At 36.8% G+C, this 12,675-nt stretch overlaps 1 protein-coding gene across 3 annotated transcripts in view; it reads right to left on the reverse strand.

The window, feature by feature from the left end:
• Positions 1–12,675, reverse strand: part of ST7 (suppression of tumorigenicity 7) — a 125,374-nt gene that overhangs the window by 24,302 nt on the left and 88,397 nt on the right. For all 3 annotated transcript variants that reach the window (XM_070755463.1, XM_070755464.1, XM_070755465.1), the window contains exons 4-9: positions 12,611–12,665; positions 10,777–10,892; positions 9,318–9,393; positions 8,246–8,400; positions 4,218–4,315; positions 1,102–1,216 (exon numbers count right to left, since the gene is read on the reverse strand). In XM_070755463.1, the coding sequence (XP_070611564.1) occupies positions 1,102–1,216; positions 4,218–4,315; positions 8,246–8,400; positions 9,318–9,393; positions 10,777–10,892; positions 12,611–12,665 (615 nt within the window). The remainder of the gene's footprint in view (positions 1–1,101; positions 1,217–4,217; positions 4,316–8,245; positions 8,401–9,317; positions 9,394–10,776; positions 10,893–12,610; positions 12,666–12,675) is intronic.

Below are 12,675 nucleotides of genomic sequence, written 5' to 3' on the forward strand. Positions count from 1 at the left end.
CACCGATAGAAAATATTTATATTTCACAAATTTATAGAAGAGTTAGTAAAATTCTGAAATTCACCAATAAAAAAACTGAATGATGAATGGAAGGAGTAATTGTCCTTCACTACTACTACATTTAAAAACTCGCCATCATAAATTAAATGGAATTATTTGGAAGCTACAACTTACTATAACAGCTTAAGAAAATCAAAACATGATTTCATTAAAGCAGGGGTCCCCAACCGCTGGTCCGCGGACCAGTACCGGGCCGCAAGGCATGTTGCACCGGTCCGCAGAGTCAGCAGCTGCTGTGGAGCCGGCGAGTGCCAAGCTGTTTCCTGTCTCTTTCCCCTCACGTTCACTTGGGATCGCCATTTGCCTCGGGCTGAGAAAACCTTTGCTTGCTTACTTTCTTCCTTTCCTGTCTTTCTTCTCTCGTCGAAAGTGGTCTATTTCCTCCTTGCGAAGCCCTTGCAAAGCCCTCGCTCTGCCTGCAGCTCAAACGAAAAGGCTTTGGCATTGTGCAGCTCTTTTTTTTGCTAGGCTCCCCCACCCTATTCCTGGGGTCCTGGGTGGGAGCGAAGCCAGGGGTGTGTGTGTGACCATGAAACTCCCACCACCAGCTCTGTTAATTTTCTTTTGGAAGGATTCCTTGCTGCAAGAAAATGACCAGACCTGGCAGTGGTGGGTGCTCCAAGCAGGCAGCGATCGCAAGGAAGGTGACTGTGTCCATGGAGGCACCTCCCCCTGCTCTGGGATTCCTTGCTGCAATCCCAGCCAGAACGGGGGGGGGGGATGTCCTCTGGAACTGCTGAAAGGCAAACTGCGGTCCCAAGTGAACAGGAGGGGAAAGAGACAGGAAACCGCCCCCTCCTACCCTTCTCCCTCTGTCACCTCAACTCCCCCACAAAATTAAAAAGGGGGGGAGAGAGACAATGGAACAATAAGCTAAACCCCCTTTCCGCCCCCACCGGGCCATAGAAAAATTGTCTTGCTGAAACTGGTCCCTGGTGGAAAAAAGGTTGGGGACCACTGCATTAAAGGACATTATTCTCTTCTGTTTTATACCCATACAGACAAAGAAAATCAGGTTATATAAAGAGCTACTTCACTTACCATCATATTTTGCTAAAACAGCTTGAACATCTGCATATGCTTGTAACTCCAGCAAAGCTTCTAGCAAATTTTCATGGATGTTGAACATACTAAGAAGAGGAAATTCCTTCATCAACTAGAAAGAAAGAAAGAAAGAAAGAAAGAAAGAAAGAAAGAAAGAAAGAAAGAAAGAAAGAAAGAAAGAAAAAAAGAAAGAAAGAAAGAAAGAAAATAGGGTTAGTACTTAGCATGGTATTTTACATGACAAATATAAAATAAAATTATATTGATTGTTGTTAATAATCTCCCACCATTCTCTGAATTTAGAACATGAAAACAATATATAGGCATATATAGTTAGTTTCATAAATCCAAGAACAGCTCCATTAAAAAATGATGCATTGAAATTTTCTAGTAAAGCCCATACTAAGCTAAATGGACCAGATAGTAATATGATGAAAAACATTTTTATTTTACAGACCAGTTTTCTATCTTGCAACCAAGACAATGGAAAATGGGGCTTCCATTTATTATACCAAGAGTCTGATTTGGATCTATTAGATATTATGAAATGCTGGCTGGGTTTAGTTAGCTTTAAGATAAACTTTCTTTAAGCCCAATTTTTCATGCCTTATTAAGACATTTTCATATCATTTCCTGATAGAGAGCATAGGAAAAGAGTTAAAGATGTGTTCTTTATTTATTTAATTGATTGATTTCTATAGCTGCCAATCCTAGCCAAGTAACTCTGGATGGCTTACAATTTTAAAACTATAAAACAGTTACAATTTTAAAACTATAAAACTGCATGGCCATGTGACTGGGTGGATGTGGCTAACATTATGTCACTCATGTCAAGGGTTATGGTTAGAGTGCCTGGCCTCTCCTTGCCTCAAAAGCAACAACAAGATAGAATTTCCCTATCTACTTACTACTACTGAACATCCAAAATATACTATTTAATCCTATGTATATATGCCATATGTGTGCATAATATTACACACAGGCACACAAAAATATATATTATGTACTATATATACTGTGTGTGCATGTATACACATGCACACGCACGCACACACACAGAGAGACAGAGAGAGAGACAGAGAGAATATACACATTCAATCTCACTTACTGCATTTGGAAAAACACACCCAGGGTCCATTTTCTGCCATTACATTTAACTATAACTTCTGTACATTAGAACATTAAACATGCCTTCAGATGTGCTTCCCCAAGTTGCACATGATTGTTAGAGCCAGGAGATGTCATGGATTGAGTAAGTTGTGCTGAAATTCACTTAACAATGTTTTTGCTTAGCAACCAAAATTTTGGGCTCAACTGTGGTCATAAGACTATCTCTGCCTTCCTGTACATGGCAGCCTTGTCCTAATAACCTTCTCCTTTCTGGCAATTTTCCTCCCATTAGCGGCACCAAAATAATCCAGACAATGTAACTTTTTCTGCTGCAGCAGGGGGTTGGACTAGATGACCTCCGAGATGTCTTGCAGCCCTAAATTTGCTTTTCTCTTTCAAAGTATCTTCTGAAGCCATGTCTAGTGCCAGGCACACCACTGCTTTGTTCAATCACTGGGATTCCAATTCCTTAAGAAAGGGCTACCTATATTTAAAATAACCAAGGTACCAAAATGTTTTATGTTTTTTCCATGCTATATAGTGGAAGGGATGACCTTAGTTTCCTCAAATTGAGGAATAAGAAGAGACAAAAGCAAATTGGATTACTTTTAAAGGTAGCTTTTCAGCTACACAATGAATAGGATGTCCCTAATTCTATGCATTTTGTCATACAGTATTAAAAGCAAAGGGAAGAACAAAAAGTCACCACCCATATAACCAAGGGAAGCAACAAAGGCCATGGAGTAGTGACCATGAAAGTTAAATAACGTATGCTTCCCACCCAAAGTGGAAAAGTCACTTCAAGGAGGGCAGCATAGAAGTCAAATAAATAAATAAAAAATAATGATAAATAAATAAATAAATAAATAATCATGTTAAAATTTAAATTTAATTTTAGGTATATTCAATTTTGTATTATTAATGTTATTATTTAGATTTATTCCATTCCAGTTTAAACAGTCAAAATAGTTGTAATTTATACTATTTATATTTGCTTAACCTGTTTTTCATTTAGGAGCTCAAAGTAACATTATTGTTCTTCCTCCATCCAATTTTGTTTCCCACGTGGCACTAAGCTGATATTAGACTTCTTGATGCCACTATAACTTTTTGATCAGTCAAGTATGCTGTCTCTCATCCTGAAAACAGACAAACTGTGCAGGAGACGGAACAATTTGTGATATTTTGCATCTCTCTTAGTCCTTTTGAAATTGTTAATTAATTTCATTAGTTTGCATTCTTTACATTTCTTTCATTCTTAGAAATGGGTATTTTTTCATTCATTAATGAGCAATTTATGGCCTGTCTGAAGCTTACCTGATTATGAGCGGATAACAAAATCATTGGTTTTCAACAGTGCATTATCTTGTTTTTGATTTTGGCAAAATCAAGGGGAAAAAAGGCATACTTTATGCCTCTGAAAGATCCCTTAAAATCATCTTCAAAACTGTCCCATAACTAACAACATATGCCTCAGGGGCTGAGTTGAAAAGCATCTATTGGTCACACAAATATCCTTCTTTAATACTACATACCAAATTTTCTAAAATATTGTAACTAATCTTTTTTCTGCTTATTACTGCTCTACTTTTTTTTTTATCAAAAAAGAGATAATTTTTTGCTTAATAATGTCCTTCCTCATACTCTTCATAATACACAACAATAGGAAAATCTGAAGATCTGAAGATTTTCCTTATTTAGAGCTTGAATTCATAAGAAAAATCAGATTTTAATATGAAGTTCCATGTAAAAGTAACTAAACAAGACAGAAGCAATAAACAAGAAAGGGCACAAATCCAAAAATGTTTTCAGATTTTCACCCTGTAAAGAAATATGAGGGTGATAGGAAAAGGACCAGAAAAAGAGAAAGCAGGTTGAGCATTCTAGATATCAGCACTGGTTTATGTAGATAGATATGTTTGGTTCCATAGCAAAAGGGAATTCCTCTCTGTGATTGTGATTAGTCACGTAAAAGACAAATATTAACACAAATCCAAACTCACATCTCTCATCATTTTCACAGCTTCCCTGGTTCTCCCCAGTTTCCTCGCACACATTGCCAGCCTCCTTTTAATGTAGACTAATACATTAGTGTCCCGTCCTGGGAAGAAAGAAAAAGAAGGAAAGAGAGAAAGAGAGAAGAAGGGGGAAAGGTTTGAAGAGATTGAGTGTTTATAGAAACTGACAGAACAAAAGGTCTATGTTGACATCGCCAAAGAAATGCCTTTTCTTAGAAATTATTATTGAATAGAGATAGTAGGACAACAAAATAAAAAGAAAGCTTTAAAACCTATCCATCACTAATCATGTTAGAGAAATACATTAATATAGATGGAAGGAATATTTTTATTATGTCTACAATGTATACTAGCAATTATGTTGAGCACCAGTATTGGATCATTGTGATACATTCACATCCTATGCCTAGCACAGTATGGTAACTTTCCAAAATGTTTTATTTAGGCAAATGTACAAATGGCAAATTAACTAGACCTGTGGTATACTGTAAACTGCTTGGCATGTCATAGAACTAACATAGGCCTATTTACACAAACCTGCATGACAATATTAAGAAAACCCCTTGAATTTGCTTTCTGCACATTGACACTTTATATATTAAAGAATGGTAAGGGATACATTGTTATGTGCATAATACAGTTCCTTTTCATACTGTTGAGAGTTCACATTTAATAATAATTTGCAATCAACATTTTTTAAATCTCGGTTCTTTGAATATGAGTGTATATGATTAATTTGCAAAAGCGAGGAATTAGGTGCAAGAAATTAACAAATTACTGCTAATTCTGATACCCCATGAGAACTAATCCGTTGTATAAGGTTGTGAATATTTAATATAACACAAGGAAATAAGTGACAAAGATACTAAAGAATATGACTGGGACAGCCCTCAAAGGTCAGAAAGCAGTAAAAGAACATACTCAGCATTTTCTCTTTGTAAATCTTATTATGTGCCATCAAATTGGTATCAACTCTTAGAGACAAAATAGATAGACCTTAGCTAGAGCTAATTTTCTAGTCTGGGTATTTATTTTATCAATAGGGCATCTCTGCTGGAAATGAAATCTTTCAGACTAGAACTAGATAAGCTATTAAATATTGTTTCACATTAATAAGAGGACCCGGATTGTTGGGCTCAATATGCTGACATTATAAACTGCCCAGAGAGTGCCATAAAGCACTATGGAGTGGTATATAAGCTTAAGTGCTATTGCTAAATAATTATTTGTCTTAATATGCTAATAGTGGCTGACAGTTCTATACATGGAATTGTTCTTGAAAAACATCTGAAGCTTTAGCTGGCCCAGAATGCAGTGGCAGTGGCATAGGCAGTAACAATAGCGATAACAATAGCACTTAGATTTACGAATTGCTTCACAGTGCTTTACAGCTCTCTCTAAGTGGTTTACGGAGTCAGCACATTGCCACCAACAATTTAGGTCCTCATTTTACCAACCTCAGAAGGATGGAAGATTGAATCAACCATGAGCTGGTGAGGATTGAACTCCTGGCAGTCAGCAGAATTAGCCTGAAATATAGCATTCTAACCATTGCACCACTACCACTCTCTCAGTAACTGGCATGCCTCATTTGCCCATGTAACACATCTCCTTTGTGAGCTGCACTGATTGCCTGTTTGTTTCTGGGTGTGATTCAAAGTGTTTCTCATTACAATGGTATCTATACTTAAGAACATAATTCATTCCATGACAAGGTTCTTAAGTAGAAACATTCTTAAGTAGAAGCAATTTTTCCTATAGGAATCAATGTAAAAGCAAATAATGCGTGCAAACCCATTAGGAAAAAAATAAAAGCTCAGAATTTGGGTGGGAGAAGGAGGAAGAAGAAGAAGAGGAGGAGAACATTCGCTGCCGAAGGAAGAAGGTGAGGTGAGGGGAATAAAAAAAATCCAAAACTTTAAGGCTTAAAAAAAAAGAGGGACTCTGAGACAGTGAGGAGGAGCACACGCCTCCCATACACTGGCTGCTGCTGCTGCTACCTGCTGCCTCTTCCTTCCCGTGCTGAAGGGCTCCCCTCTCTTCTCGCTCTCTCTCTTTGTAGCCAGCACCTTTCCTTCGCTGTGGTGACTCCTTGGCTGCCCAGAGCGAAGGGAGCGTTTCTTTTCTCTGGCCACTGGCAGAGGTTTATTCGCCTTCCCAGCGACCGATTAGGTCCCACAGAGTCGGCCTTCTCCGGGTCTCGTCAACGAAACAATGTTGTCTGGCGGGACCCAGGGGAAGAGTCTTCCTCTGTGGCAGCCCCGACCCTCTGGAATCAACTCCCCTGGGAGATCAGGACTGCCCCCACCCTCCTTGCCTTTCGCAAACTCCTTAAAACCCACCTTTGCTGTCAGGCATGGGGAAATTGATTCCTCTGGGCCGTTCCGTTTTATGTATGGTTTGTCTGGGATATATGACTGTTTTTTATATTAAGGGTTTTAACTGGTTTTTTTTAAATCATTGGATTTGTACTGTGAGCCGCTCCAAGTCTCTGGATAAGGGCAGCATATAAATATAATAATAATAATAATAATAATAATAATAATAATAATAATAATAATAATAATAATAATAATCCTCACATCCCCAGACTCTATGAAATGGTGCTATTCTTTAAAAATTTGAAAATATTCTTTTATTAGATAATTAATCTCATTCAATATATTTAGAAATTGTATACTTGATTAGCTGATTTGCTTCTTATAAGCCCCCTCCATGTTATTCAGGTTTAATCTTTCTACCATTTCTCCAATAACATCAACATGCAGAACAAAAGATAGGTCAATTTTAATTTTATGTTCATGACTCAGTCATAATAAATGCTCCCTAACAACACCATTCTGCAACATATAATTCTCAGTTTTATAGACAAATTACTAATTGCTTCCATTCACCAATTATTGAAGAAAAGCATGGAGACTCAAGTGCATTAACTGGGCTGAAACCTTGACTAACACACATACATACACACAGAGACACACACCAGAGAATAATGTTACTAAATATGTTTTGGAAAATGTGAGCTGAAAAAGAAACATTTTTTCATAAAACACCAAAAAGAAAAGGCATATGCAAAAGAAGTCCCTAAATATGATCCACTTGTTTTTATTTTACAGATTAAATTATCAAATTCTTCCAGATTCTTTTTTGTTTTTGCATGACACATTTCATTTTTGTGATTAATCCAATTAATTCATTGCCCTTATTCCATTTTAAATTCATTTTTCCTGTATGCAGATGGCTGTAACTGCAAACTATAGATTACCTCCTCCAATAAATAATTTAAGAGGACAAAAATATATTCTTTTTAGCTATCTGAAGTTGTGCTCCGTAAAATTATTTATCCCACTACTTTTTTGCATTTTTTTCTTTTTTCCAATTTTCCAAATTATTTCCATATATCTCTATTACTGAATTTCACAGATTTTTTTCACAGAATCATTGCACGATTCAGTTTCTATAACAAATAGAATTCACTGTTTGAGCTATAGTAGATGTCTGTATTCAAATTATTCTTAGTCAATTGCAAGACCTTGTTTGTCAGAGATCCCTACAGTATTGTAGGAAGACAGCTGTATTAGACTATGATAGCTAAAAATTATGAGGATGCAAGATTAACAGATGCAGGATTTAAATCGGGATGAGGAAGTGAATGAAAGGTAACCAGCCTGTCATCATCTTCTTTATTTCTATTACCTCTGTCAGATCCCTATCATAATACTGCAATTCCTGTGGGAAGCGGGAGTCCTGATCCTTTCTTTTTTTCCTACATATTCTGCAGCCTCTTAGTTTATAACTCTGATACCTATTTGTCTTGTGCTTTGATTTATCTTTGGAAAATGTACTTTCTTGATTTGGGGAGTAGAGGCAGAACCTTACAGCCTCATCCTAAATTTAAATCCTACATCAGTTTAGCCATTCCAAACCTCTAATGAAGTGACCCTGTGAGTCACAAAAGGCTCTGAAGAGACTTTCTGATTTAGAATATTGGTAACAGAAGAAAAGGATCTTACTGTGTTGAGCTTCATACTGGGTACCATGGTGCTGTAATTGTTGGCTACGCCTGTAGCAGCCTTCACCTGCTTTCAGGGCCTGTTTAAACAATTTTTCTGCTTCCACAATAGTTGTTGCTTCCTCTTCTGCTAAGAGAATGTAAGCAGTGGCACACCTGTCAATGAAATGACCAAGTAATTATCACGAAGAGAACTAGAAAAATAATAAACATTTGTTAGAGCACAACAGGTGGACAAGGGGCTTGGGCATGCCGATTCTTTTAAGTAAAAGGTACCGCATCAATCCAGCAACTGACTGCAGGCATGAAAAGTATGTAACATATTTTCAGACCTACCAAGCAACCTAATTCACTTTAACAGAGTACTACTGTGCCTATGCACAATTCTGCAAGTTCAAAGCTATCTAACTCTGAAGCTATGGATCTGGGCAATAAACTGCCACTTAAAATTCAGGATGCAGTAAATAGAACTCTGCAAATACAAAATTCCATATGTTTCAACCAGTGACACAATTGATTTTATTTTGGACCCATAGTGTATACATCAATTACTGAATAAATAATATCCAAAGAACAACTACTGATAAGATAGAAAGTCCAACAGGCAAACAAAGACCAATGTAAATGAATATGGCAAAAGATGAATGTGGCATTCAAGTACAGTAAGATTTATACATCATTTATACATCTGAAATAAATAGATGGCAATATATCACAGAGATACCATCTCTTAAAAACTCAGAAAATACACCAATCCATGTCTATCATGATTAGTATGAAATAAATGTTTTTCCTGCATCAACTCCAATGCATCATCTTCTTAATTAAAAAAAGAAAAGACAATATCACGCATATGCAACTTTAGCTTCAACTAAAGGTATTAAGGTGTTAAGGTATAGGTTCCATACATTCATTGTTCAAGTGCTAATTGTACAAAGAATATTATTTCCCAGTTTTCCCAGTTTGTACATGACTTTCCCAATGACAAGAAGCTGGAACGACTCCCCAAGTAATAATAAATTATAACAAAGCAAATAAATTTTAAAAATTCAAAGTACTTTTAGTACACTTACTCATTTAACTCTAAAGCTTCATGTGCTGCAGAAATTCTGGCCTGTGGATTTCTTTCTCTCCAAGCCTTTTGCATTACTATGAAATGAAACATTATTTTTTTAAGAAATGCAGTAATTAGGAGCTCATGTTTGGAGGTCATGCTAAATTAATATACAGTGATACCTCGTCTTACAAACCCCTCGTCATACAAACTTTTCGAGATATAAATCCAGGGTTTAAGATTTTTTTGCCTCTTCCTCCAAACTATTTTCACCTTACAAACCCAAGCCGCCACCACTGGGATGCCCCGCCTCAAGACTTCTGTTGACAGCGAAGTGCCAATTTTTGCACTGCTGAGATTCTCCTGAGGCTCCCCTCCATGGGAAACACCACCTTCGGACTTCCGTATTTTTGTGATGCTGCAGGGGAATCCCAGTGGCGCAAAAACGGGCGCTTTGCTGGCAACGGAAGTCCAGAGGTGGGGTTTCCCAGTGAGGGGAGCCTCAGCGAAATCGCAGCATCACAAAAACACAGAAGTCTGGAGGTGGGGTTTCGAGGACTTCCGTGTTTTTGTGATGCTGCAATTTCGTTGAGGCTACCCTCGCTGGGAAACACCACTTCCGGACTTCCGTTGCCAGCGAAGTACCCATTTTTGCGCTGCTGGGATTCCCCTGCTGGCATTCCCCTGCAGCATCACAAAAACACGGAAGTCCGGAGGTGGGGTTTCCCATGGAGGGGAGGCTCAGTCCCAGCAGCTCAAAAATGGGCACTTCGGCTGGCAAAAGGGGTGAGTTTTGGGCTTGCACGTATTAATCGCTTTTCCATTGATTCCTATGGGAAACATTGTTTCGTCTTACAAACCTTTCACCTTACAAACCTCGTCCCGAAACCAATTAAGTTCATAAGATGAGGTATCACTGTATTAGCAAAGCATTTCACCACACAAATAATTCATTAAGTCCCAAAATATAATCAGATACCGATGGTAGAAGAGATTCAATATGTTTCAAGAAGAATGAACTTAACAATTATTAGTTAAAGTTAGCAATGCATAAATGTGCTAAGAACAGTTTATTCCAAAGCAGCTATGAAAAACTATTAATGTAATTAAGTGGATCCTGAACAAAGGATAAAATGCTGGTCCTTCGGTGTTTTAGCAACTACATAAGGCATTTTGACTATCCTGAAAAAAACCCTAAACCCTGCTCTCTCAATAACAGGAAGTTCCCAGAACCAATGATGATAACACAATACAACAATGAGTGCTTTTCTACAGCAAAGTTTCAGGAGAAAAAGCATTTGGAAATACAGATAACCACAGAATTCAAATTCAAATTCCAAATAAATATCATATTATATAAATTATTAAATGAAACACAAGCATTGTTAAGAATCAAGATATCTGTGATATCTTTTAACCCCAATACTATAGGTTTTATAATTTGCTACAAATTCAAATAAATTTAGTAAACTTCTTACTGGCATCAGCAGGCCTTAAATGGTCAGTATCACACGTGAAAAATGTTTGATGATCTTGTGCTGAAAGATTCATATCGTAATATGTCAACGGTTCTCTTCCAGTCACCCAGGTATATCTGCAAATAAAGTTGTGTTTTGTGCATTCAAGACAGATGTACAGGATGAGAAATTGTGGAAATAAACATCATACATTCATAATGTGGTGGTTTTCCTTATGTTGCTTTTTCTTTTTGGTAAAAATGTATCCACACACAAACCTCATCCTTCTTAATATAGTAACCTCATCTACAAATCCAAGCATGGTACTAAAAATAATTTTTGAAAGGATTTTAATTACTTTAAGTTGAGGAAAAATTGAAAAGTTATTAAAGTATTGTCCCATGGTGATATAGTTGATATATACTGGCACATTTAATAAACTGAATTTAAAATAATCTTGAAGGCTGGCTTAATTGGTTTAAAAATAGTCATGGATGTACTGCATGTCAGTTCTATAATATCAGTTTTGATTAGCTTGAAGAAGCTATTCTGTACATCACTGTATTATTTTCAGCTTTTCCCCTTTATCTTGAGGCTTCTGATTTGGGAGGAGATGGAGCCAAGTTAGCTCAGTGATTGAAGAACTCATTCAAATTCCCATTCAATCACACAGTTCACTGAGTGGCTTTGAGCTTAGTCTGACCTAGCTTACAGAGTTGTTATAGTGAGGATTAAAATGATAATTAACTCTATGTAAACTGCATTGGGTGCTTAATAAAAACTACAATACAAATGTAGAAAAAATAAAATGTTGTTGTTCTTGATCTAGATTAATAGAGGTACTAAAAGAAATTTACACATTAACACCGCTTGAATGAAATGGTAGTCTAATTCAAGCATTCATCATCCTTAAGTTTAGAACTATCTGGAGGAGAGCAAGACTACCCTCAACAGATTCATGTACTTCAGCACTGTTATTCATTGTTGCTGTTATTATTATTATTATTAATAATAATAATAATAATAATAATAATAATAATAATTATTATTATTATTATTATTATGTCAATACAACACAGCAAACGAGATCACTATGCTGGATTTCGTATTTCATCACCAGTCGGGCGCTTCCCAAGCACCTAGGACTGTGTGATGTAGCGGCGAATTATGTTTGCCGATCCCAGTAAAGCAGCCTTTTGCAATTGACAGATGGAGATTTTGTCAATTCCGATGGTTTTCAAATGTCCGCTGAGATCCTTTGGCACTGCGTCCAGCGTGCCAAGTATCACTGGGACCACTTTCACTGGCTTATGCCAGAGTCGTTGCAGCTCGATTTTTAGATCTTCGTACTTCACTAATTTCTCTAGCTGCTTCTCCTCAATTCTGCTGTCCCCTGGAATTGCGATGTCAATGATCCATACTTTCTTTTTCTCCACAATCAGGATGTCTGGTGTGTTATGCTTCAGATATTATTATTATTATTATTATTATCATCATTATCATTATCATTATTATTTTGAAGTAGAAATGTCTGCAGGGGAATGTTGCCTTCTTGTGCTATATATTTTTAAGACTAAACTATGCAGGGTACCAATCTATGCAGGGTATCAATCTATATTGATTCACCAACGTAAGGACAAAGTAAAAGAGACTGGATCCAAAGACCATTTATTCTTATTAGAACTATTTGCTAAACATCTGAAAGAGGTACCTGACTACCTGAAGTTTACAATGACAATGAGCTAATGCTTAAAATGTTTTCTAAATAGACTAGCATGTGTAACCAGTGTTTAAAAATACTTCCCAAATATGCTAACATATTTGAATAATAAATCTAGACAGTCAGAGCACTCACCGGTTATATTCAGCTCCTCTAAACAGATTTAGGGGATTTCGCCAGACTTTACATTCTGTCACAAA

This window comes from Erythrolamprus reginae, chromosome 6, assembly GCF_031021105.1.
Source record: "Erythrolamprus reginae isolate rEryReg1 chromosome 6, rEryReg1.hap1, whole genome shotgun sequence".
Taxonomy (NCBI): Eukaryota; Metazoa; Chordata; class Lepidosauria; order Squamata; family Dipsadidae; genus Erythrolamprus; species Erythrolamprus reginae.